The sequence below is a fragment of the Platalea leucorodia genome (genome assembly GCF_965183815.1).
Source record: "Platalea leucorodia genome assembly, chromosome: 14".
Lineage (NCBI taxonomy): Eukaryota > Metazoa > Chordata > Aves > Pelecaniformes > Threskiornithidae > Platalea > Platalea leucorodia.
In genome coordinates this window covers 6,057,931-6,083,064 of record NC_138836.1, presented here as the reverse complement: position 1 = coordinate 6,083,064, position 25,134 = coordinate 6,057,931, and the positions used below count along the sequence as shown (strand labels likewise).

At 53.9% G+C, this 25,134-nt stretch overlaps 3 protein-coding genes across 7 annotated transcripts in view; 1 reads left to right on the top strand and 2 right to left on the bottom strand.

Moving 5' to 3' along the window:
• SLC39A11 (solute carrier family 39 member 11) overlaps nucleotides 1-9,641 on the bottom strand; it is a 116,855-nt gene extending 107,214 nt beyond the window's left edge. The window contains exon 1 of one of the 2 annotated variants that reach the window (XM_082326882.1): nucleotides 9,078-9,641. In XM_082326882.1, coding sequence (XP_082183008.1) covers nucleotides 9,078-9,311 — 234 coding nt within the window. In that variant the 5' untranslated portion in view covers nucleotides 9,312-9,641. The remainder of the gene's footprint in view (nucleotides 1-9,077) is intronic. The other variant, XM_082326886.1, reaches the window with a different exon arrangement.
• Nucleotides 6,684-16,059, top strand: COG1 (component of oligomeric golgi complex 1). Of its 3 annotated transcripts, none has more exons than XM_082326881.1 (14): nucleotides 6,684-7,025; nucleotides 7,104-7,342; nucleotides 7,790-7,971; nucleotides 8,334-8,504; nucleotides 8,610-8,763; nucleotides 9,651-9,861; nucleotides 10,023-10,811; nucleotides 11,133-11,279; nucleotides 12,259-12,420; nucleotides 12,739-12,866; nucleotides 13,460-13,568; nucleotides 14,037-14,146; nucleotides 14,237-14,312; nucleotides 15,723-16,059. In XM_082326881.1, exons 1-14 carry the CDS (start codon nucleotides 6,711-6,713, stop codon nucleotides 15,861-15,863), a joined length of 2,934 nt encoding a protein of 977 aa, XP_082183007.1. In that variant the 5' UTR covers nucleotides 6,684-6,710; the 3' UTR covers nucleotides 15,864-16,059. The 3 variants fall into 3 exon arrangements, with proteins under 3 accessions (XP_082183007.1, XP_082183006.1, XP_082183005.1); XM_082326880.1 differs by adding an exon at nucleotides 14,700-14,739 and having other exon boundaries at nucleotides 6,728-7,342; nucleotides 15,723-15,853; XM_082326879.1 differs by having other exon boundaries at nucleotides 6,728-7,342.
• An 87-nt stretch (nucleotides 16,060-16,146) lies between these two features.
• Nucleotides 16,147-25,007, bottom strand: VCF1 (VCP nuclear cofactor family member 1). 2 transcript variants are annotated; one of them, XM_082326888.1, is made up of 4 exons: nucleotides 24,815-25,007; nucleotides 23,076-23,172; nucleotides 18,835-18,897; nucleotides 16,147-17,150 (listed from the first exon to the last, which is right to left on the bottom strand). In XM_082326888.1, exons 1-4 carry the CDS (start codon nucleotides 24,859-24,861, stop codon nucleotides 16,908-16,910), a joined length of 450 nt encoding a protein of 149 aa, XP_082183014.1. In that variant the 5' UTR covers nucleotides 24,862-25,007; the 3' UTR covers nucleotides 16,147-16,907. The 2 variants fall into 2 exon arrangements, with proteins under 2 accessions (XP_082183014.1, XP_082183015.1); XM_082326889.1 differs by lacking the exon at nucleotides 18,835-18,897.
• Nucleotides 25,008-25,134: the final 127 nt, after the last annotated feature.

Below are 25,134 nucleotides of genomic sequence, written 5' to 3'. Positions count from 1 at the left end.
GCTGCTGTTTGACTGCATCATTTGCAACAGCTGCCCTGCCCCGAGGTGGCATGCCAGGACCAGGACGGAGGCATCCGTCCCGCGGGAAGCAGCTCTGCCTCGGCAGCCCCTCTGGTCCCACCACCCTCCTACCCTGCCTCCTCCAGCCCCACCATCTCCCGCTGCAGGAGAGCCCCTTCCCTCCTCCCGCCGTGACGTCACCTGCCCGCAGGTTTCTCCTCGGGTGGGGGATTTCCCCCTTTTCCCTCCCCAGTAGCCGCTGCCCCTCCTGCCGCCCGCGTCTGCTCACGGTCCATCCCGGGCTGCGCTGGCAGCCGACACCACTGCTCTCCCCGGCGAGCCGCGGCCGGGCTGGCTGAGCAGCCACAGCACCATCGCCCGGCACCGGTCCCTGGTGGGAAATCCTTGGAAGCATTTAAACAGCAGCAAATCAGCGGGGGTTTGGAGCACCCTGGCACAGGCTGCGGCACATCCCGCTGCCGACGGCTCCTGCACCTGGGTGAGACCTGGGCTTGTCCTGGCCCGGCCGCGGCTCCGAGGATGGCTGGGGCTGGGGCTGCCGGCCCCACGGCACATGGTGAGCGAGCATCGACCGAACACCAGTGACGCCTGCCCTGCTCCTTCCAGGCAAGTCACGCCGGAGGAAGGGGTGATGGAGAGGATGGGGGACGGGAGGTGGGGGGGGGCTGGGGACTTGGCCCTGACCCTCGTCCGAGCCAAAGGGTCCGGGCAGAGCAGGCGACAGGGCTTCCAGCACCAAGCCGTGAGGACGAGCAGGGCAGCACGCGTCCAGCTCCCCCCGTCCCTCTCCTGCACCGCAGCGCGGGAAAGGGGGGGACACGGGGTGTAGTCCACGGTGCGGGGGGGTGGCCTGTCTAAGACCACCCTGGAGTGATGGGCTCTGCCCCAGACCCTCCAGCTCAGCGCACAGACCCAGGGCTCGGGAGCCCTGACCGCCTGCTCCTGCCCCGCCGAAGCCGCCCTCCTCGGCCAGCGCAGCCGGAGCAGAGGGAAAGCCCAGGGGAGAGGGGGAAGTGTGGTCTTCCTGCCAGAGCACCCGGAGCAGTTTCTGTGCCAGAGGCCAGACTCTGCTCACAGGCTCTTGCTCCAGAGCTGAGCCGTGGGAACGCAGTGGTTTAGGTGGAGAAAACAGCCCAGTTTCATTCACCCTCCCCTTCCCCATCCCACCCTGGCATCCCCGCACCAGACACGGAGCCTTCACCTTGCGCTACAAGCGATGCGGGAGGCGAGGATGAGCGTTGCCCACAAGGTGCCACCCACTTTGGGGTGCTGCCTTGCTCAACCACGCACCCCCGCTCGATTCTCCGGGAGCACCAGCTCTAGGAGAAGTTTTCCCCTGGCTCTGCCTGGCCCCTGCAGTGAGTCCCTGCCCGGGGCATCACACACATTCAGCTGTGCCACCCCAGCACCCCGCCAGCCCCCCAAAAAGACCTCAGAGCCAGGCTCGATGTCTGCTCCCTGGCACAGCTCCGTCGGACACTGGCTCCAGCACGGCAGTGCCGGCACTGGGGACACCGCGACGCAGGGCTCAGGGGCTTTCTGCAGGGCAAAGCAGAGCATTGTCAGCATTTATTTGCTTTTAACCATTTACCGCTCCCCCGAGGAACCCGTGTCTGCCTTCAAAGCACTCAGAGGCACCACATGGGCTCGGCGCTGAGCTGCCTGTGCCGGGCTGTGCGGGCAGCCACTCGCCGAGCGCATCCCTGCACCGGCTTCGTTAAGTAAACCCAAACCCGGGCTCTGAGACAGCGCTGGCTGCCCTGCTGATGCTGCAGGAATTAAAGCACGAGCAGCATGTCACACGACAGTGAAATATTGGGTGGTGATTGCTGGGCCCTCTGTTAGGATAAGACTTCGGTGTCATAGCTGGAGCGATGCGTCAGTGGGGCTTTGGATATTTCATATTTGGTGGGTGGTGAAGGAGTTATTTGTGTGGAAAGCCGGGGAGGCGGTGGGGAGGGGGGTGCGCTGAGCCCCCTGCCCGTCACAGGAGCTGATGCTCGCATCCCCCAGCACTCACCCGCAGCGGGGCCAGACCCAGCCCTGCCAGCGGCCGGCTGCGCCCTGGTCCTGTCCGTGCAAGCCCTGCCGCCAACACCCTGACCGATGGTGGGGCAGGATGCCTGTTCCTGGCTGCACGCCCACGGGAGTCTCCAGCAGGAGCATCTCCTCTCTGTGCTGGTTTAATGTTGAAAATACAGAAAGCCTGGCTTTCTAGCCGTGGGAAGGAGCCGTGCCCAGCACTGCATGTGCCCAGGTCAGCTTTGTCCTGGCAAAACCCCCCAGACAGTGAGGTTTCGGGCAGCTCAGAGCTGTGCAAGGGGGCTGTGATAGGGTATTTCAACCCCATTCCCCTGCTTTGCACCCAGGGGCTCTCGGGCTGGAGACAGCAGGGCTGCAGGTGAGGAGCGAGGGGCGCGGGGTGCTGCCACTGGCATCCCTAAGGCCACCAAGGTGGGATGCTGCAGGGCAGGAGCACGAGGCGGCTCCCGGGGGCTGCCGGGGCACCCCAGGGCCGCCCTGCCGCAGCTCACCCCGCGGGAAGGCGAAATGTGCCACCTCGGTGGAGCAAGCAGGGGAGGGAGCCGCAGCCGCAGCCCAACGCTTGCAGTAAACCCAGCAAAATAAAACCTTCTGCTGGTTCACTGATGACTAATAAACAGCAGCACCATTGCTGCTGCGAGTAACAAAGTTTTCCTTCCCAGCCACTTGATTTTAGTGGGAACTTGACCTCATATTGGATCTGCTCTGAAAAGCCTCGCAGGGCTGCTGGCAGCATAATGAGAAATCTCTCCCGGTTATTGCAGAGCGAATAGGCTGATCCTGCAAGTGCCCGAGTGGCTCCACTGCTACTTCACACGCAGCCTGTCCCCGGGCCGGCGAGATGAATTACAGCTCCCGCCTGCCCGGCTGGAGCAGCAGGAGCAGGTTTGTCACAAATCGGAGGCGATGGGAGCAGAGACCTGTGTCTCCCATGGAGCTCCCCTGTACTCCAGGAGCACGGATCTGGCCTCGTGCTCCTCAGAGCGGGGCTGGGGCTGGTGGCTTTGCTGCGGGGCTGCAGGTGTGACGGTGCTGCCTCGGCTGGGGCTGTCACCAGCAGCGGGGCTGTCACTGGGGGTGTTTGCAGTGCAAACACTCTCTCTCTCTCAAGAGACTGCCAGTCCCAGCACCCGTGTGGTTCCCCCAAAGCCTGTGAGAAACCAACTCCCCTTCCCCACCCTGCCACTGGCCTCCCCCCGCGCAGACGAGGAACCCCAGCAAAGCCGAGGGGCGGCTCCGCAGCTCTCCCGAGCCCCCATGGGATTGACCTGCACGGAAGCATCCTCGCTGTCCCCGCTTCCTCAGCCCTCAGGGGCCGGGGGCACAAAGCCTGGCGCTGTGGCTGGGCATCGCCCCGGGGCACGCTTCCGACCGTGGCCACCTCGGACCAAGCCTGGCTCCTGGTGCTCGATAGCCAAACCCCGCTCTGATGGGCAGCAAGAGGCTGGGTTTGGACCTGAAGCCTTCCTGTTGCATCTCTACAGCTCCTCATATCGGCACCAGAGCTGCCTTGGACTTCTTTAAAATAACGATCTCCTAATGAACCACACTGTCGTGTCTCTGGAGGGCTTCGTGACTCTCCATCCCAACGGGAAGAGCCTCGTCTTTGATGGAGACTCCACGGAGAGGTCCCTTCCCTCCCAGACCTGCACAGATGCAGGCAGCCTCACGGGCAGCCGTGCAGCCAGCAACCCCCAGCCAGCTCCATCCCCTGCAACGAGAGCTCCCAGGCTCTGGATCCCTGCGGCTGCTTTAGAGCAGGGCTCGGCTCTCCCATCGCTGGGGGTTGTTTCAGCCCTTGCTGTGAACGAGCTGATTTCAAACCGCTCAGGGAGAGTCTCCATCACCCATCCCCTCTGCCGGGGCTGCACCGGCCGCACGCCCTGCCCAGGGCTGCTCAAAGGGGGAATCGCCAGCAAGGCACGAGCAAAGGGCACAGCAGACCCCAAACCAGCCTTCCCGCTACTGGGTCTGAAACGAGAGCTGCCGCTTCCCAACCCAAGGACACCTCTGCCCTTCCCCGCCAGCCTCTGGCCCCCAGCCACGCACCCATGCCTCGTGACGGATTTCAGCCTGCTCCCTGCTTGCTCCAGGACCCGGACTGCAAAAAAACAGGGCAGAAGGACAGCCAGGCTCCAGCTGAGATTCGGGGGAAACTGCCTCGAGCCATGTCCTGACCAGAAGGAGACGAAGGATGCCCCAGCCATCCCGCCCCACGCTGCGCGGCCAGGAGGAGGGAAGGGCTGGGTAATTGTACATATGTGTATATACTGGACATTCCAGCAAGGGGTTTTGTTATACTGACACTGTAGAGACACTCTGCAGCCTCTGTTTTGCTGTGGCTGCTGCAGCAGCTCCTCCCTGTGCACGCAGGAGCAAGTCGGACCGAGCCCCTCGGGGTCCCTTGGCTCCCCCTCGCCCTCCCCGCGTGCCATGGGGCTGGTGGCACCGTGCACAAGCCGGGAGAGACCGCGGAGGCTGCTCCCACATTGACAGGCGACTTCTGCAGGGCAGGGGAAGGCGAACTTTAGTCTCTACTAAACGCAAGAGCCCTTCCCTGCCAAGCCGGGGCTGTAGCAATCCGCGGGTCGTCCCCGCCGGCAGCACCGCACCGCGCTGCCCACCTCCTGTACATACACTCCCTGTATCTATAGCTGTGCTCTGTATAGTGTGCGTGGGTCTGCCGTACGGCACATTGTGACCGGAACGCGCCAGAGAGCGTTTCTCTGCTTTAAGTCTTGCTTTCCTTCGTAGCAATTGTGTCTCGGTGTCTCGGTGTGGAACTAAGCCTTCCCACGGCAAAGGCTCCCGACTGCCGTGGTCTGTGCCACGGGGAGGGAGTCGCGGATGGGGGTGGGAGGGAAGTAAAAGAGTTTTCCTACAGTTCCTGACTCTGTGTGCGTGTGTCAGAGCCGGGTGGGAGCAGTGGGGTATAACCGGCTTGGATTCTTCCCCGGGAGGAGAAGAGGCACCAACCCTGGTGTCCCACCAAGGGCTGACTCGCACTCAGGCCTTCTCCAAAAACCAGTTCTTCCCCACATCCATCTCCCCGTTGGCGAGCAACACACCCAGTTCTTCACCCGCGGGGTGGTCTCAGCTTTGGAGGGTGCATGCGTTTGCCCAATAAACCCGCCAGATCGCTCCCTGGGCGGCACAAAGCGGGGCCCTCAGGTACAGGCATGTCTGTGCCAGCATCAGCCCCTAGACTAGATGGGTCACAGATGAAGCACGACCACAAATAGCTCTTCAAGTACAAAGGGTCGCAGAAACTCAGTCTGAAGAGCTGGACGGGAGAAGCTTCTCTTGCCAAGATGGCAACACCTCCGGGTGGGTTTCGATGAGATCAGGGCATGGAAAGCGCGGGAGGTTCAATCTGCTGGAGAAACCAGCGCGGGGAGGGGGTGTGCAGGCACGGGTGCCCGTGCGTGGAGAAGAGGTACATTACCGGGGAGGCACACGGCTGTAAAGAAACTGGCTCTGCTATAAACTGAAAGCTCGGCTCTGACCAGCAGCACAGGCCAGCTTTGCCACCCCCAGCTTCCATGCAAATAAAGCCCCAAAACACCTACGATTTTTTCCTTTTTCCCCGCAATTTGCAGCACAAACGGGGCTTATAGGATTTGAATACCACCTCTCCCAGCAAAGCCCCAACAGCCTCTCCCCCGAGACCCCGCGCTCTCGTTACGCCAGCGCCCACCGCGGAGCTGGATGCCCTCCCGAGGCGAGCGGCCCCGCGGGCGGCCCGGAGATCTGCCCCTGGCAGGGGAGCAGCGGAGCTGGGGCAGGATTTTCCTCTGGGAACGAGCCTGGGAAGGAAAGCCATCGCCACGCTTGTCGCTACACCGCGCCGTCGCCGGCTGAGTCAGCGTTAGGTGCTGAAGAGGAACCTCAGCTCCGGGGAGCTCTTCTGGTCAGATTTATATATAACTATATGTACGCACAAGTACGTACGCAGAGAGTACGTACTCTGGGTTTCCGTCAGAAAATATTAAGTCTTTGCACGAAGGCTGGTACGAAAAAAGCAATAACCGCCCGGGGAAGGTTTTGCAAACAAAAACCAGAGCGTGCTGATTGCATTCTGCCTCCGCAGGCTGGAAATACGCGAGGTGAGGGAAAGTGTAGGAGCTCCGTAAAAGAAGACAGGGAGAAATAAAACGTTATTCCACGGGGCCTTTTTGTTCCCAGTGGGTGCATTCCAGCCGCCCCCCCGACCCGCTTCCACCCAGCGTGGTTTTGTGAAACCTGAGCAAAAGGTGCACTACTTTTTTCTTTTTTTTTTTTATTAAAGCCACATCAGAGGGTGGTTTTTGCTGAAAGCATTTTTTGAGGGGGGGAAAAAAATCTTGGTGCGCAGAGCAGGGCTGTGGGAGGGGAACCTCGGCGCACCCCGACCGCAGCCTCCCGGGGTGTGTGGAGCGAGAGCGGCACCCGCAGGACGCGCTAACCGGCCCATTTCCCCGGGAAACGGACACAAAAAAAAAATTAAAAAAATAAATCAAAAAGAAATCGGTGTTTTCTCCACCCCCGCAGCGCCGGGCCGCGTCGCCACGGCAACGGCGCCCGGGGCGCGGCTCTGCCCTGCACAAAGATGGCGGCGCCCCGCCCCGCCGCCAGCCCGGAAGCGCCCTCCCCTTCCCGTCGCAAAGATGGCGGCGGCGGCGTCATCCACGTCAGCGCCGTCCCGGTTGCGGGCAGGGGCGGCCATGGCGGCGCGGGGCGCGGAGGCCGAGGCGCTCTTCGAGGCGCACACGGCGGCCGAGCTGCGGGCGGTGGAGCGGCGGCTGCGGGCCGGCATCGAGCAGAAGCGGGAGGAACTGCGACAGATGGTGGGCGAGCGATACCGCGACCTGATCGAAGCGGCCGACACCATCGCCGAGATGCGCCTCAGCGCCGAGCGCCTCCTGGGCGCCGTGCGCGGCCTGCAGCGGGGCGGCGCGGCGCGGCCCGGCCCCGCGGCGCCGGTGAGGGGGGCGAGGGGCTGCGGCGGGGCGGGGGGCGGCCCCGGAGCCCCCCCCGAATCCCTGTTTTCCCCCTTCCAGGCTCGGCCGCCGGCTCAGGAGAGCTTCTACCGGGCGGCGGCGCAGCTGAAGCTGCTGCTGGACGTGCCCGAGAAGGTGTGGGGGGCCGTGGAGGCCGGCCGCTACCTGCCCGCCGCCCGGCTCCACCTGCTCGGCGGCCACCTCCGCCGCCAGCTGCAGCTCGACGCGCCCCGCGCCAGCCCCATCCTCGCCCGCTTCCCCATCCTCCTGCGGCAAGTGGCCGCCGCCAGCCACCTCAGGTGGGCTAGCGTGTGGCCGCGGCGGGCTCCTCGGTGGCCGCTGGGAAGAAATGTTGTACGAGGAGGGTGGTGGGACGCTTTCGCAGGGATGCCGCATCGTTGGGAGCGGTCGGGGTCAGGTTGGATGGGCTTCGAGCAAGCTGGACTAGTGGAAGATGGCCCTGCCGGTGGCAGTGGGGTTGGACTGGATGATCTTTGAAGGTCCCTTCCAACCCAAACCATTCTGTGAGCCTGTGACCCGAGGCCCCAGTGCTGGCCCGAGGCTCTCGCTGCCAGCCACCCTGCCCCGTGGAGCGAGAACGCCTCACCCAGTCCCATAGCACCCAGACAGCCCTGCTTCTGCCTGAGGAAAATAACATCCTTGCTTGGTGGGTTATCACATAACCACACCTGAATATCTCTGTCAAGCACCAAGACCGGTGACTGTCCACCTCATTCCCTTGCCAGATCCACCATCCTGCAGGAGAGCAAGGCCCTGCTGAAGAGCCAGACCGTGTCGGACCAGGCGGTGGCAGAAGCCCTGTGTGCCATCATGCTCCTGGAGGACAGCTCTCCACGCCAGGCCCTCGCCGACTTCCTTCTGGCCAGGAAGCTGGCCATTCAGCAGCTTCTCAACCAGCCACACCACGGTCAGTATGATGGACTGCCTCTTTTTTTAAAGTCAGGGTAGCCCCCTTCGCTTCATTCTCTCTTGCCCCACAGAAGAGCTAGTGAGTGAGTCCCATAAAGCTCGCGATGGTGGGGACGCAACCGCATTGCGCTACCGCTGGCAGCGTTTTGCCACAGCAGCAAAATGCTGCAAAAATTTAACAGTGCTCAGGGTCTTAAGCCAAGCGCATCTGTAATGGGGAAGCAAGTGGTGCCTGGGGCTGAGTCCTTTGCCCTCCAGCCCTTCCCTAGAAGGTTTAACTAGAACCACAGGTCTTGAAATGCAGGGCTGCTCACACCTCTGTTGAAGGGGCTGCCTCGGCTGAAAGGCTTTTCTCTGCAGGTGCAGGTATAAAAGCTCAGGTGTGTTCACTGATGGAGCTGCTGACCACTACCCTGTACCAGGCTCATGCTCTCTTCTATACCATGCCTGAAGGGATGCCTCCAGATCCAGCCCTGCCCTGCGGCTTGCTCTTCTCGACCCTGGAGAGCACCACAGGCCAGCACCCCACAGGTGAGCGCCCAGGCAGCTCCACATTTGGCCACTGCCTGCCCAGGTTTGCGGGCAGGAGGCCACCCCCGTGCTGGGCTGATTCCTCCCAACCCCATGTGCTTCCAGGGAAAGGTGGGGTCCTGGAGGATGAGGTGAAGCTGAGCAGCTGGTTCAGGTACCTCCCGGAGTCCGTGGTGGAGTTCCGGCCAGCCCTGCGCACCCTGGCACACCCCATCAGCCAGGACTACCTCAGAGACACGCTGCAGAAGTGGATCGCCATGTGAGTGTGACAGCGTCCCCCTTTGCAAGACTCTCGCAGGCACCACACGGCCTCTGTGCCAAGGCAGCAGCACAAACCAAACCCGAGCTCGCCTACATCCTCACTCGCTCCAGCCAGGCTGTGCCTTCTGCTGGCCTCTTGCCCAGCATCCCCTCTCCCCAGCAGTAAAGCAGCCAGAGACAGCACAGCACCGTCCTAACAGCCAGGCTGTAACAGACCACCTGGGCTGCACAGCGATATTTGTCTAGAGCTGCTTTACGCTGCTCTAACCACCAGCAAACGAGCACAGAGTAAATGAGAAGAAAACCCCTTACCTGGCTCATCCAGCTCCTGCTCCAGCACCTCTTTCCTCCTCGCTGCCCTTCCCTGAGCCGTGTGGGGGCAGCCAGACCCCCTTTATAGAGTTGCCAGCTCCACCCCTTCCCACCACGCCTTGCCCTGCAGATGGGGGCGGCCTGGCAGCCCTGCCTGCCCCTTAGCAGCCTCCTCAGTCCTCTGTCCTTATCCGATGGAGCCCGCTGGCCCTGCTGCCAGCTGCAGCCCCCCATGGCTCGCTGGCCATGAGATGTTTCCACAGCAGCCCTTCCCAGAGCCCCGCCAGCCTGCTGGCGTTCTTGGGGTGCAGTGCTCCTGGCTTCCACACCCGCCAGAGCCCAGGGTTCCAGCCGGTGGGCACACAGCCTTCCTGTGGGGCCCCAGTGTGGGATCCAGGGCCCAGCTGCCTCAGCGAGAGGCAGAGGTACTCTCAGCCCCGCAGGTGATTCTGCAGGCAAGGCCTCTTACCGACAGGTTAAGAATTCCCCCACCTTGATGTAGCCGATGTTCTCTCCTGCCTTCCCCGGGGCTGTGTCTGAGCAAGTCAGACTGAAGTGAAACATTTCCTTCAGGTGCAGTGACGACATCAGGGCCGGGGTCAGCAACCTGCTCGTCTACGTGAAGAGCATGAAAGGCCTCGCGGGGATTCGCGACGCCGTGTGGGAGCTGCTCACGAGCGAGTCCATAAGCCAGAACTGGGAGGCGGTGTGCCGTCGCCTTTTGGACAAGCCTGCTTCCTTCTGGGAGGACCTGCTGCAGCAGCTGTTCCTGGACAGGCTAGAGGTGGGCGCTCTGCCGCGGCGATTCACGGGGAGCCTTGCTCTGTGCCCCCTCTTCTTGTCTCAAACAGTGGTGCCTGTTAGCAGCACTAACTGTGTATTTTAAGTGCTAGGTGGCAAGAGGCACATGTAAAAGGTGCTTTTTTCTTCCTGGTTCTATTCCAGACACTGACCAAAGAAGGGTTTGACTCCATCTCAAGCAGCTCCAAACAGCTTCTCACGTTAGCCCTGCAGGAACTTGAAGTCAAATCCGGCACCTCTGCCCTGAGCAAGCAGATCCAGTTTGAACACAACGTGGCCCTGTTCCTGTGGTCAGAGAGCTCCGGCGACCTGCCTTCCGACGCCGCTTGGGTCAACGTGGCAAACCGCGGCCAGTTCGCTAAGAGCGGCCTGTCCATGAAGGCCCAGGCGCTGACGCCGTGCGTGCAGAGCTTCTGCTCGGCTCTGGACTCCAAGCTGAAGGCCAGGTTGGACGATCTCCTGTCCTACCTTCCCACGGACTCCTCGGCCGCCAAGGAGGCCGCTCCCACCGTGCAGCCGCGCTCTGCCTTCGGCCGCTACGCTGACGCCGGCACGGTGGAGGGGCTGCTCCGCGATCACTGCGTCGCCTGCATCCACCATGTGCTGGGCTGCGTGCGTGAAGAGCTCCAGAGTGCCCAGAGCCTGCTGGGGGGGCAGGCGGACGCTCCCAGCGATGCCAGACTCAATGCTGTCCTCTTCATGGCGAGACTCTGCCAGTCCCTGTCCGAGCTCTGCCCTCACCTGAAGCAGTGTATCCTGGGCCAGTCAGGCAGCGCCGAGACGGCGCTGAAGGAAACACGCTCCACCAAGAAGCTGGGGAAGGGGAAAGCCCAGGAAGTGTCCCCCATGCAGGCCAAGTGGCAGGGGGTGAAGGCAGAGCTCCTGCAGCAGAGCCTGTTTGCTTACCAGATCTGGAGCTCAGCTGTCACCAAAGTAAGGAGCTGCTTCTCTCGTCACAGCTGCTTCCTGCGTGGGTTTCGCTCACTCAGCTCCTTGCGGTCAGCGCTGCTGCTCCTGAGCTGGCTGCTGAGTGCTCGCCGCGCTGCTGCCGCGCTGCTCAGTCAGCCGGCAGGGAGAGGAGGCAGCGGCAGCTCGGAGGTGGCATCCAGCGGGATGGTCTCCATAAGATTCCCTTTGGGAGGAGCGGGGGGACGCGGGAGGTTGGTCTCTCCGCAGGCAGGAGCAGGCTGCCCATCCTTCGGTGCTCCCATTAGAGCTGTCTGTGACTGGGTGCTTTTGTATTTTGTGCTCTAGGGTCTGGTTCAGTGCTTTACCCGCACGTTGCTGCTAGACACAGCTGGCTCTGTCTTGGCCACAGCCACTAACTGGGATGAAATTGAAATTCAGGAGGAGACGGAGTCTGGAAACAGCGTAACATCAAAGATCCGGCTGCCTGTGCAGGTACGAGAAACGTTCTCTCGGTAAACGCAGAGAAACAGTCTGCTGGGAGGAGAAAAGTGCTGGTTTCCAAAACCACTGCTTTGTCAAATGGTGCTGACCTGCTGTGGAGTTTGCTTGGTGTTATGAGCAGAGGGAAAACTCTCCAGTACTCTTATTTGCTCTTTGAGATACTCACCTCCTAAAGATAGAGTTCAGAGGAAGGAAATTAGATAGTTGCTGCTGTATATTCAAATGAATAAGATTGGCCCAGATCCTGTAAAACCAAGCCAAAGAAGGACTTATGCCTGGTTTATACACAGAGGCACCCAGGAGAGAGATGTCATGGAAACTGGATGCACTGAAGGACAGGGCTGCAACAGCGGGACTGTGCAAAGCCTAAGAGAACCGAGGCTTGCAGCTTTCCTTAGGCGTGGTGGTGGTGCAGGAGTGACACGCGGTGACAAAGCATGTGGCGATCGCATGGAGGGAGGGGAGCCAGGGTGAGATTGAGTTCCGTGTTTGCACGGTATGGGAGGGGCTGGACAGGGCAATAGTCTTTTGTAGTGAACTTTATAAGGTGAATTTTGTTGATGCTGAAGGAAAAAGCAGCTGGATGAGAGCTCAGGATAGCTGGGAGGCCCGGGAGAAGAGCGAGGGAGTAAATAACGAGCCCAGGTAGCGGATGGTGAGAGCAGGGTCAGTGGTGGCAGAAGAGGCACAACAAGCAGTTCTGTTCTGACTACAGTCAGGTGAATACCTCTGGTAAAAGTACTTGTGGGATTTTGAGGACTGCTATAACCAAAAGTCTGGTGCGCCAGTAAATAAAAACCCGTGAGATACTCGAGCCATGCTACAGGGGCAGGTAGGTCTCAGCAGCAGAGCTTTGTGGTTGCTGAGGAAGTAGGAAGCCCACATCATGAGAAGTGAAGCAATGTTGTGCCGCTGATAAAGCTAATGTAGCTTACAGACCACGTGAAAATAACACTGTTTTCTTAAACAGCCGTCCTGGTACGTGCAGTGCCTCCTCTTCAGCCTGTGCCAAGAGGTGAACCGGGTCGGTGGTCACACTCTTCCGAAAGTCACCTTGCAGGAGCTGCTGAGGACCTGCATGGCAGAAGTGCTTGCTGCCTATGAAAAGCTCATGGAAGAGAAGCAGGAGAAGGTACGTGAGTAGGATCCGCCCCTGCCCCAGCTGGCGTGGGACGGGAGGGTCACTGGGCATACGGCGATGCGTACGCTCCTGTCCCTTGGAACAGAAAATGTCCGCCTGTAAGAGGCGGAAAGGGTGAGTACATTCTTCCCCTGCCTCCCCCAAAAATGAGGCAAAAAGGGATCAGACACCAGACTGCATGCTCAGAACAGTTCAGTTCAGTTGGTCATTTCTTGGTGCTGGTGTTTTTAAATGTTTCCCCCGAAGCAGTCCTTTGACAGCCCTCCCAGTGTGAGTGAAGAGCCCTCTTCCTGACTGTCCTCTTTGCAGAGAGCAGGCACCTTCCCCATGACCCAGAACAGAGCTCTGCAGTTACTCTACGATCTGCGGTACCTGAGTATCATCTTGACAGTGAAGAGCGAGGAAGCAAAAACCAGCAGGATCAAGCACGACTCCAGGTGCGGTGCAGTTCCAGGGTTCAGATACTGGTGGTAGTTTGTGGGGCCCTAAAATGGTTTAAACCGACGTCGTTAGCGGCTGTCAGGAGAATGCCTGCAGGAGTGGTGCCTGTGGGCCTCACGAGAGAAGGGCAGCGCGGCCTCTAAGCTCTGACATCTTCACCTACGCTAAGCTCATCCTCAAAACATAGGAGGGGTGGGATTCTGCAGCTCAGAGCTCGGCGACAGCGGGCTGGTCCCACCTGCTTGCACGCACAGCGTGTCCGTACGGCAGCAGGGATACCGTCCCAGGGTGCCCCTGGAGAGAACAGTTAAGCTCCCACCCAAGAGTTAAAACCTTGTCTTGAGAACTGAGGCATCTCTCTGAGAAGTACCGCAGGGAGAAGGTTCCTCTGCAACAGCAGATGTTGTAGACTGTGTAATAGCTGGAAACCCTTTAGGCAGCTGCTGTTCTGCTGAGCAATTCCCGTTTTGCTCAGTCACCTCTTAGGGGAAAGTCCCTCGCTGTTTCAGAGGGACTGGTGAAACCGCCCGGTTGGCATCAGCAGCCGTCGCGAGGATGGGACCCTGACGGGACTCTGCTCTGCTTGTAGGCTTGAGAAGGTGACCGACTTCCTGGAGGGACACATAGATCCCTTTGACTTGGACGTTTTTACTCCGCACTTGAACAGCAACCTTAATCGCCTGGTTCAGCGAACCTCCGTAAGTTCAAGGAAAAAGAAAGGGATGGATCAGGAAGCAGGGCTGCAAAACACGTTTTGAAGGGCAGCCGGGGTGGCTTTATAAACTGCTTAATGCCTGAAGATAACTACCCGCACTTACTCAGAAATGGGAAGAGGGTTTAATGCCAGCTGAAGATAAGAGGAGCTTGCTGAGCTGGCTGCACAGCACATAATCATGCATGGAGTTGGCTGAACTTTATCTACCAGGATTCACTGGAGCCTGTGTAATGCTAATTGGGTTAAGTGGTGCTGAAGGAGGCCTAGAACTCAACTACAGTAATAACGAGCAGCGCCAATTAAAAGCAAGAGTTAGAGGAGGAAGGGAGACACTTCGTGTTCAAAGTTAAAACCAATCACAAGTGGCGTGCCAGTAGACTCACCAGCAATGTATTGCGCGGTCAGCTCTGCAGCTGACCCCAAATACAAACAGCTCCTTCGTGCCTTCTAGGTTCTCTTCGGCTTGCTGACCGGGACAGAAAACCAGTACACGAGCAGGAGCGGCGCTCTGAGCTCCCAGGAGCTCCACAACATCTTGCCGTTAGCGTCCAGCCAGATCAGGTAAGGGACTCAGCTCTTCGGTGCGTTCTCATGGGTCTGGAATTGCTGCTCCCCTGTGACCGGCCGCATTTCTTTCTTCCGTCTCTTAAGATTTGGACTTCTGCCGCTGAGTATGTCGAGCTCACGAAAGAGCAAGTCTGCTACCAGGAGCACAGAAAGAGTTCAGGTTGGTAAAACTGAGCCGTACTAACTTTTTGCCAGTGCTTGTTCTCCCACCAACACTTAGAGCTTGTGGGGAAAGAAGAAAGTAGCCAAACAGTTAATATTTAACCTGATTTTTATTTTCGGTAAAATGAGAGAACCATTATGGCAACACAGCATGAGATGGTTTGGATTTCCCCTTGACCCTCAAAAAAACCCAAACCCTGATGGCCCCTGTATTTTTGGGGCCCACTGCTCTGTGGTAAAACATAGGCAATAACCACTGTGAGAACGCAGTGAGGACTTAACACAGATGAGGCATTTTGAGATCAATGCATAAAAGACAATTCATTTAAAGATGGCTGCAAGAAACGTTGAAGGATACTAGCTAATTATTTGAACTCCTTTCCAGTGCGATGCTGACCCTTAACTCCCGACGAAGCCTGGCTTGGGTATTTAAGCCTGTGTGAACAGAGTGGCTTGCTTCTCTTGCAAAGGCTCTGTGTTGTCCTGTTTCTGAGTTTTATCAGTAGACAACCATTATGTTGCTACACTTCCCCAAGTTTAAAACATCTGCTTAAATGGAATTCTCGATGCTGAGGATTGAGAGAGCCAAAGAATACCTCACCGCTACAGGAAGCGGCAATTAGTAATCTGTTTCCTTTAGCTATTAACCCAATAATCCGTCTGCGGTGACGTCTTTTCAACTGGGACAGAAGAGTAAAGGTCTGGTTTTATCAGAGCAGAGAGTGTTACTTGAGACGCTGATGTTTACTCTGCAACTCCTGTTCTTCATTTGTCAGAAGCATTAAGGACCAGACATAGCATAAGGGTTGTTTAAAAGCCCAAAGCTTCGCAATAAAGGTGTTCTTTACCTCTTACACCTCGGCTGTAGTAGAGCGTAGAAGTGTGCAGTGATGTTTGGCTCGCTCCTACCACTCCCCTCGCCTGCTGTGGTGGCACACCTATGTCCTGTGCTAGCCACACTTCTCGGAATCCCCGACAGATGCTCGCTCCTTTCATGCTAAAACAGTTCAGGAGAGGTTAAAATCCATAGTTACTCTACGAAGAACGGCTCTCTGCAAGGGCAACAGCTGTACTTCTACCATGCTGTTGTTATCCCCTTGCTCTGAGAGCAACAACCCCTTCCCTGCAGTTCAGAATGATTTTTTTGAGCATTGAATGACACCTGAAACGTTACCCGTTGCTAACAACAAGAAGGCACTGTGCTTCTGCCACTCAGAACTGCCTCTGTCTGCCTGTCACTAACCGCTAGGAGTGACACCACTTAGGTTGTAGTTCAAGCTCAAGTTGCCTGGGAAGAGCTGTTCTGCTGTAGTCTACGCCTCCTTGCAGCTACTATAGACGAGGGTATGGAGTAAGTCAAAGGTACGCTGTAATAGTTACTGACGCTTTTGTTTTTAAAAACTAACAGGTTCCACCTCCTGTACTCACGAGAGCAGATGATGAGGCATCGCGCCCTGGCTCTTTGTTCAGGCAGTTTGTAACCGAGGAGGAAGACACAGCTGCACCGTCTCTCTTCAAGCTGGGATGGCTTTCTGGCATGACCAAGTGACGCAATAAAAAAATGAAAAGTTTGCCTGTGTATTCGTCTTCACCGAGATCGCGCTCTCCCCTTGGCAGGAAGCGGTGACACCTCCGCTGGTATTGTCAGAAGAGAAGTACTTTTCCATCCTTTGCCAGATCATAGCATGCCCCTTGAACCAGGCACAGGTCAGGATTGTCCTTGCCATCTGGCTGCTGGAACAGAGGTGTAGCTACTCTTTCACCTCCTGTTCTTCAGAAGTCGTTAACATTAAGGTCAAATTAAAGAAAAAACAAAAAACTACACACTGTAACAGAAAAGAAAACATTCACAGCTAGAAATGGGTATTGGAGCAGTGCAAGACTCCTCTCCTTCTCAAAAGCCCCTCCCCAGGCTACTCTCTACTTGTCTCCGTAGGCACCACGAAAAACTGTCCAAGCGAACCCAGCGGGCACCTGACATTTCGGCTACAGCTGCCTATGCTTTCCTGGTTCAGTTTCACATTTTTCAGTACTGCAGCAGTAAAGATCAAGAGAGATAAGGCTCATCGCACACAGGGCCGGGTGGAAAGTTTGCAGCTGGGGCAGCCCTAAGGGATTCCAGAGATGGCACCTATTCTTACTGTCTTCTTAACTCTTAATGCTCAAAAGAATTATGTTGCCAAATAAATTTTTTACTAGTTTATTGAAATTAAAAAAGACTTATAAAACTGAAGATGAACGTTTGAGAGAACTTTACATAAAGCAACAAATTGCTAACAAACAGATTAGGCAGTCGATTGGAATTGGACATTTTGCAATCCTAGAACACAGATGTGGATTCCTCAGTCTCCTCTTGACACGTACTTTATAACCACCCCAAAAAGAATCCTATAAAAATTGCTTCAAAGCCCCTTTTGCATTGCAATAGTGCAGCAAACCACAAGTAAACAATTTCCTGTTAACCTGTTATTTCAAATATAGACTGAAAAGGCAACAGGCGTTTTGTGCAATTCCATTTTAACAAACTTTTAAGTTGAAATATCAAATCTACACAGTGCTGTCCCTTCACAGAAGGCGGGGAACTGCTGGTTCATCATGTAGGAAGGCGTCCCCGGCTCTGTAAGCTGTGAAAGTGTGCCTCCTTCAGGATCTGGTTGATGTGGAAGTAAGGACCTTGGCTTAGTGCAGACTGCTCATGGAAGGACTGAGAGGAGACAGGACTGGATCCCGCAATTATCGGGTTTAGGCTGGTTTCTGCACTGCACGCTCTGTCAGGGCTGTTGATGCTACTGCTACTACAGCTGCTGCTGCTGCTGCCGCTATCGCTGCTGGAGGACTGAGACAAAGAGAAGGTTAACAGCAAAATCACACAGTCTTCTCTCCTGTCCATAATGAAACACCTCAGTTAAGCAAACAATCTTTACAGTAAGTCCCTCCCTTCCAGATTTTCAGGCTCACGTTCAGCCTGATGGACTAACGTAAATCCACCAAGTGCTTTCTTGGCGTTCATAGCTTCCGTTATCGCCAACACATGAAAAGCGTCAGAGCTGCAGGGACGAGCAAGCCTTCGCCCAGAGGTTCGCTGACCTCCGGTACATTGGATTTCAATCTTTCGGTTTTAGGCCCACCAGCTCTGCCCCCATGACCCACGTTAGCACTAGTGAAGTTTGCTGAATTCATCCGAGAATTGGAAAATAAAGAACGTTCCCACTGAACTGCATGTGTCAGTAAAGGCAGGCAGGGCATGAGGAGAAGTTTATCACTTCTGTTCTAGCAGACATTTTCGGTAAGCACCATGCAAAGCATTTTCCTACAAGTCAATCTTTCTAAAATGAGATCTGAAGCATCCAAAGCAACAGGCTGTTAAAAACAAACGCAACATGATACCCATTTTAAGTCTTTGAACACCTTGACATACATACAACTACTCTTCTCCCAGTTAAGTACTGGGGCGGCAATGTTAACTGGTAGTTTTCCATAACAATTTACTTGACACGACAGTGATATAGCGACAGGCATCAAAGACTTCCACATGCAGAAAAGAGAACTCATGATTCAGGTCGCATAGAGGACAGGGCTCATTTGCCAGCATTTAGAATAAACACATTTCATGGTAATGATTGGAAGAGCATTAGCCATCATTTTCAGTGTTTCAAAGACATAAAACTGTTTGGTTTACACCATTTTAAGGGCTGCTAATGAAAGGTTCCATTAGTTACAGCTGAAATATTTCATTACTGTGATATGCTGTTCAGGACAACACTGCAAATATTTACGTGCTTAAGAATCAGAGAATGGCTACTTTGCCATCCCATAAGAAATAAATTCACAAAAGCAGCCAGTGTAAGCAGCTACAACTAAAAAGAAAAAAAACCTACATTTTTCTAAGTATTAAACTAAAACCATAGAAGTCAAAGCTTGGTGGCCACAGCAGAGGAAGACAAATTTAAAGAAGTCCACAGTAATTTAAGTCAGCACCACATCCAGAAGGCCTCGCTTTGGAGTAAATCTGAAGAATGGTGCAAACTGCACTCGACATGTCTGTCAGCGAGCAGTGAGAAAGGCCCAGGAAGGCACTGTGTGAGTATTTGAGGTGGACCACGTCTCAATGCCAACTGGAAACGCCATGGCACTGATTCCACAATCGATCGTGACAATTCAACCATATACATTGCCTTGTTTTGCTAAGCACCAAAAATGCTTCAGTTCTGTTGTAGTACAGCAAGCAAGACAATGGCACCGAGGCTGCACCCGTGCTGGCGCGTTAGGTTCAGCTAGCAAGGAGAAAACAACAGAACACGTGTGAAGTCATTCTTGAGGAAGCAGCAGATGTATCTACATGAGCAACCAGCTCCTCTTCCTAATGCTGCTAACGCTAGAGAGGGAGACAACACCAGAAGGACAGAGAGGAGCCACGAAATGGTGCCTGCTAGCCCATCTCGTTTTGCATAGAAGCACAAATATTGAAATGCAATGCTGTTACGCTGAACAAGTCACAGCAGCCTTGGAGAGAAACCCACCGCACAGGACACTTTGTTTCCTTTTAGTCTGTGTTCCTTACTGTTTTTCGTTACAGCCACCTTCTGAAAATCAAGGCAAAAATCAAAATGAGAACCTAGTATTACTTACTGCTAAAGTTTCACATCTTAAACATTTTAGAGCTGTTAGTAATGATTATTTTATGCATGTCTTATTTTTTTAAAACTGAGATAGTGTCCTGGGACGTGCTTCCTACATCTAAGGCTGTTGACAGATCTGGTTTGTCAGACCCTCTTTATTTCCATTTCTCTAATGCAAAAATTCACTAGCACGTGAAGCCCGTTTATTGCCCAAATCATGTCAAAGACCTACCATTTCCCCAGGCTGTGGTGCACATTCTGTTACGCATTTGGACTACAATTAGACAAAAAAAGAATCCTTAAAGTCATCATGTCAGCAATGACAGGCATCTACACAATGCAACAAAGTTTTAAGCGAAAGGGCAAAGGAAAGTAGCCCCATGAAAGTTTATGAGCACTTTAAGTATCAAAAGGACATCGTCATGGTTTACCTGACTCATTAGCCCCTCTTAACATCACACTGAGTAGCTACAGAAGTTTTAAATAATTTTCAAACAAATGTCCTGTTAAATGTATTAGTCTTCCGATCTGTAATGTAGCATCTCAATCATTCATGACAGCCATTCAGGCGCTGCTGCTCTCAAAATCTTTCAAGATGAGTTTAACAGAGGCATAATCTGGTTTTAATTAGAATTTAAGACCAGCCCTTCCTCAACAGTGTAATACTGTAGAGTGGCATAGCTGTAACGCTAGACAAAAACTTTGATTAGAGAGAAGCAACTGCTGCTGTGCGTCAGCAATCTCCACAGATAAAACAGTGGTATTTCTAAGCTCTGGGGAATCCTGTCATCGATCAGAACAACAAAGAGGAACCACAAGATGAGGTTTTACAGAAGAAAGCTGTTCAGGAAGGAAAAGAGCTAGTCAGAACACTGCAGACTCCCTTCCTTCCCAGGGAAAATCAGAGCAAAGGGCTTTGCGTTGGTGATTCCCCAGGTTGCAGAGCACAATTGCAGATTCTCAGAATTCCCGTGAGCGGCTGCTTGCAGCCAGGCCTCTCAGAGGATCCACTGCAACGCTGCCTAACTTCACGTACGGGACAGCAACGACAGGAGAGTAGGAAGGGCTTTTGCTGAATTTATAAGCAAGTACGAGGGAAAACAACACAGCTAACCTCCTGGGAAACGGAGGACAGGCTGATCAGGAAGTGAAATGCAGTGGGAAATGCTCTGCTTTGCTAATGTTTAACGTTCGCTGTAGTTCTAGTCTAGCGTTTTCGTCATGTGCCTGTTCACGGACTGAACTGCAAAGCAGAAGTTTACTGTCGTCCTCAGGGTGGCTGTCACCTGGGAGCGTGGGAGTGGTTTGTTCCAGGAGCAGGAATTGCACATCGGTATAGCAATTTGCCGAGAAGTAGTGCTGACAGAGATTGAAGAGAATCTGTTTCCCTCCTGTAAAAGTCAGTTGGAGTCAAGGATGCTGTCTACCCTGAATGAAAGGACAATCTAGTGGGAGAAAACAGCGATATCCTTTTGCATCAAATCTAGCTCGTGAGCAGGATTCAAACTGAGGGACAACATCACAGAACAGCCCACGTTTGACCTGCCTCTAAGAAAAAAAATCTCCCTTCATCTTACACATGTTGCTGCCAGCTATGAAGAGTAAGCCAAAAAAAATTTGAGAGAGATCCTGACAGAGGCCAAGTTCAGGTTTAGTCGTACGGCTGCCTGATTTTCATACTGAGGTTATGTTCTCAAGTAAAGCACAGTCTGTAAGAGAAAACGGTCAACTTTCAACTGAAGGAAGGCAAAAGGAATCAGTACTTTAGCTAATGTTTCACAAAAAGCAGGTGTGCGTATGCCCTCAGATGAAAAGCCATTCTCTCCTCATGTACTCTTTGAAGTTACAAATTGCCCTCACACATACAGCTTCTCTCCTAGTTCAGTATCCTAAAGCTAGTGAGGATTTGTCATCAGCCAGAGCTGCCTTTGCAAACGGCGAAGTATCAGGAAACTAAATAAAAGTATTACAAATGGCCAAGAATTTCAAAGTGACATCAATCGGAAGCACTTGTGCACTATAAGCACAAGAATGTCTCCATTTGGCACAGGAAGTCCTTAAAGAAACATTCAAATAATACTGATTTAATCTCATGGCTTGAATTTCTGGGCATGTTTAATTCAGTGGTCCAACATTACAAGAAAACAAGTGAAGAAAAAAAAAAAAGCTCTATTCATCAGTAGACGACATTGTGGATTTTGTTCCCTCGAGAAAGAGAACATTGATTTTTGTAAAACTGTGTCCAGCAGGCGCATTCCTCCACTTCAGTGTCAACAGTAAGAGATTCTCCTTGCCTGCACATCAGGGTTTAATGTGTTAAAAACATACTTTTACAACACAAGTGCATGCATGAAGCAAGAGTCTTAATGTTAGCTTCAGCAACTGAACTCTGCGCTGATTTCGCTGGTGGCGGGACAGGCAGTTCATGCCCATGCTGTTCACTTGCAGGCACCCCAAACAAAACAGCCGTTAAGGACAGAGTTAAGGTCATCCACTCTCGTGTGGCTACTACAAGACTATTTCCATTTCTGCATTTTAGCGGCTTTGCCCAAACACCAAGTGTTTATACGACAAGCAAAGGTGCTTCTGCCACTCACCATGAAGGTTTTTCCTGATATTCTTAATTTCATTACTCCTACTTCAATCCCTCGTTCCACACTAAATTCTTCCTCCTCCCGCCACAAAGCTCGTTTAGCCATTAACTACTCTACAAACGAAGAGATGTTTAACCTGTTGGACAAGTGATTCAGTGTCAGATGGCAAGCAACTATTTATGGTTCTACCCGTTATACCCGAGAAGCAAAAACTACTTCATCCCAGCAAGTCTTACTTCTGGCCACACAGCAATACAGGAACATTTTTTGTCACAGCGAGTTCCTTTGTGATGAACACCTCGGCTGTTACAGCATTTTCCAGACAATATCACTGACTATCGCATCAGCTACGTGTCAAGGTGTACTGGTCGAAAGAAAGTCTCCCTCCCAGAAGGATCGGGGGGATACAGAGCTTTGTATCATTTTAAATGTAAGTATACGTTTGAAGCCATTACCATATGATAAAAGATATGTTGCTCCAAGTTACATAGCACAAAACATTTTCTGTAGTCAAAGTACAGTTAATAGTTCAATATAACTGCAGTAGTTTGTAATTACTCATTACAGCCAATCTTCGGAGTGAGAGGGCTGTACAAAAACCAACAAGGATATTTCAAAAACCTTAAAAGAAATCCATTTCATTAACTTCCAGGGACACAAACCAGGAGGGAGCCTCTGCTCTGCACGCTCTTTTCCATGAACATTTTGCAACGGAACTACATTGCTAATTAGAAATGCATACAGTGAATTTTCAGATGATTAATACAGGCAACAATTCAGGAGATCTGGCAGCAGTTTGGAAATCAGCATTTTTTAAAAAAAGAAATCTCATAGCTAGCAAATTGCACCATCCTCAAACACCTGTCATGTGAGCGATGAGAGAAAAAGAGACAGTTTATCCCACGCCCAGCAAAAGATCATGGCAAATACGTGCAGAAACCCAATAGTTTGAGTTCAAGTATTTTAGCTGTGAACGAGCAAGTCTGGCTTAAACTGACGAGCTCTATCAGAGCATTTTTTAAACATCAGATAAGCACTGCTGCTTGCAACAGGCACTTTGCGTATCACGCTAGTTGGAATGCTTTTTTGACTTTCTACCACAAATAATCACGTTACTGTAAGTAAATGCAAAGTTGAAAAAGTAGATGGCCAGGGAAAGTGACCACGCGCACTTGTAATCCACCCTAGTCATCTCCTCGGTTCTGGATACGTTACACCTCATTTCGGACAGCAAAAGTCGAAGTGGCAGCAAATGCTTTTCTGGATCTTCACGTGGGTGCTACACATCAGTATTTGAAATATATTAACAGAAATATTCAAGCCAAAGATAAGCAGGTTCACTGGAAAACATGCTGATTTCCAAACCATGTTTTACAGATTTCAATCTCTGAAGTACGTAACAGAGTCAAGCCTCATGACCTCGGACACAAAGCAAAAAAAAAAGTGTTTTCATTAACTACTCTCCATGAATAAAATTTCACAGAATATTCCAACCGTTATTTAAATTCAGCATTAAAGGAGACTGAATTTGCCCAAGAAGGCTCTCACCTCAGTGTCCCAAGAGTCCTGAAGGACAGTATTCCTGGTGCTACGTTTTGTCTGGGGAACGTGACCATCATCTTCATTGCCATTCCGTCTCCTCTTCCTGAAGAAAGTTCAGGGAGAAAGGAGGAGAAAAAAATATTATCAGCTTACTGGTATACCTTCTGTTTTGCTCTCTAAAGGCAACTCTACAAAAAAAGTGGGAAAACTTGATAAATTAATGGAGAATGGATCTAAACCTCTGATGGGCTGTGGACTTTCATATTCTCTTTTTAGCTGTTCTCTACAGAATAGAGAGGAAACTATCACGTTTCTCACAAAGTAGCCAAGCTGACGTTTTCATATCAGTTTAATGGACATGGACTCACACCTGCCATTAAACCCAGCACTGAGCATCTTTCTAAATAAACTCGTTTGACGATTCTCAGCCTTGCAACTGCTCTCAGTACTCAGGCACGTCTAAAAATAAGCCTGGGACTTTGAATGACATCTGACAGGCTGAGAAAAGCACCCAGGAAGAGTGGCAGTGACCACACTTTCAATAAATACCCAATTACGTCCACCTTGCTTACATGAGTCTGCAGTTAGTACCTATGATGACTTTCTTTAGTCTCTCCTGAGCAACATTATTTTCCATGCGGAAAGTTTTGTCAGAAAACACCTCACGGAAAACAAATCCTTCCCTGTTTCTGATGTATTTGCCATCCTCTTATGACATCAATGCTGCTTCGTGGCAGCTGACCAACAACAGCAACCTAGAATCCCTGCGAACCGACACCTCTCACTGTCCGCAGAATTTTAATACTAATATAATTTTTCCAACCATACAAATGCCAGAGGTCAACCAGGTCCTCAGCGTGCTGGGCACTATCCAAAATATAGGATGGAGCTGTTTTGGTGGCTAAAAATTCACACATACTCAAATGAGTCAAAACAGACTCAAGTGAGGTATTTCGAACTGAATCTTTTCTTACAGACAAGCTTCAGCAGCAGACTCAGCTGCCAGTATTTGGTCCACGCCTACAGACCCAGGCGCTGCCTCCCAGCTCTCCCATCGCTGGGATACCCGCAGCACTCTCAACCGTTGTCCGCCACCGTCCCTCTCCTAGGACCACTCTTCTCAGAAGAGGCGTTCCCCGCCTCGCTCCACATCTGTGTTGCCTCTAGATCCCTCCTTTTCCTAATGCCTACAGCCCACAAGCAAACTTAACACCTCCACCCCCCACGGCCTACCCTGCCCCCAGGCATGCACAGCCCAGCTCCTACCCGCTTCACAGTCCCTCCTGTTTCTCCCCCATCCAGGCAGGACCTGCCTGCTCCCCTTCCCCACCAAGCCGAGAAATTCCCCCCCAGCACACCGGAGACCCCCATATTTTCTGCATTCCCTACGCCCCTTTGATCTCCCCCCCTCAGCTACACCTTTAACGTTCACCGCCGCCACAAACTCCAGTTTAACCCCTTCCAGAGACGAGGGGGCCGCTCCTCCCCTCTCCCCCCATCCCTCCGCCTCGCAGCTCCCCCCTCCCGCGCACTCTCCTGCTCAAGCCAACCCCTCCGGGGCAGTGTGAGCCACCCCCGCTCCCCCGGTCGCCACATACCCCCCTACACCCCAAAACCTCTCCTCTCCGGTGCCCGAGGGGCTGTCCCCAGGAGGCCGAGCCCCTGCCCCTCGCCCCGGGCCCCCTCCCCAACCACCGCCTCCCCTCAGGCCGCGCTCCCCTCCCCCACCCCGGTTCGTCCCCTACCTCTGTCTCGCTCCCCGCTCGCTCGGCAGCGGCTGCCGGCAGCTCATGGCGGGCTGGGCTGAGCTCTGCGAGGCGGGAAGGGGCAAGGCGAGAGGCTGCTGGCCGGGGCGGTGCGGCCTGGCCCGGCGCGGCCCGCCGCCCACCGCTGAGGAGAGGCGTCCCCCGCTCGGCTCCAACCGCCGCTTCCGGCGTCCCCGCCTCCTGCGCATGCGCAACGCCCTCCCCACGCCGGCCACGCCCCTCACGCCGACCACGCCCCCTCGGTTCGTCACAGCGTGCGCCGGGGCGGGGAGGCCGCGCATGCGCCCTGCGCGGGGCCG

Excerpts from the sequence above, each read along its gene's own strand:
- COG1 (XM_082326879.1), top strand. The coding sequence starts at position 6,768 with ATGGCGGCGCGGGGCGCGGAGGCCGAGGCGCTCTTCGAGGCGCACACG. Across the intron at positions 7,972-8,333 it reads TCTCAACCAGCCACACCACG|GTGCAGGTATAAAAGCTCAG; the intron begins GTCAGTATGATG and ends TTTTCTCTGCAG. Across the intron at positions 13,569-14,036 it reads GCCTGGTTCAGCGAACCTCC|GTTCTCTTCGGCTTGCTGAC; the intron begins GTAAGTTCAAGG and ends CGTGCCTTCTAG.
- VCF1 (XM_082326888.1), bottom strand. The coding sequence starts at position 24,861 with ATGAGCTGCCGGCAGCCGCTGCCGAGCGAGCGGGGAGCGAGACAGAG. Across the intron at positions 18,898-23,075 it reads AGGACTCTTGGGACACTGAG|AAGGTGGCTGTAACGAAAAA; the intron begins GTGAGAGCCTTC and ends CTTGATTTTCAG. Across the intron at positions 17,151-18,834 it reads GAAACAAAGTGTCCTGTGCG|TCCTCCAGCAGCGATAGCGG; the intron begins GTGGGTTTCTCT and ends TCTTTGTCTCAG.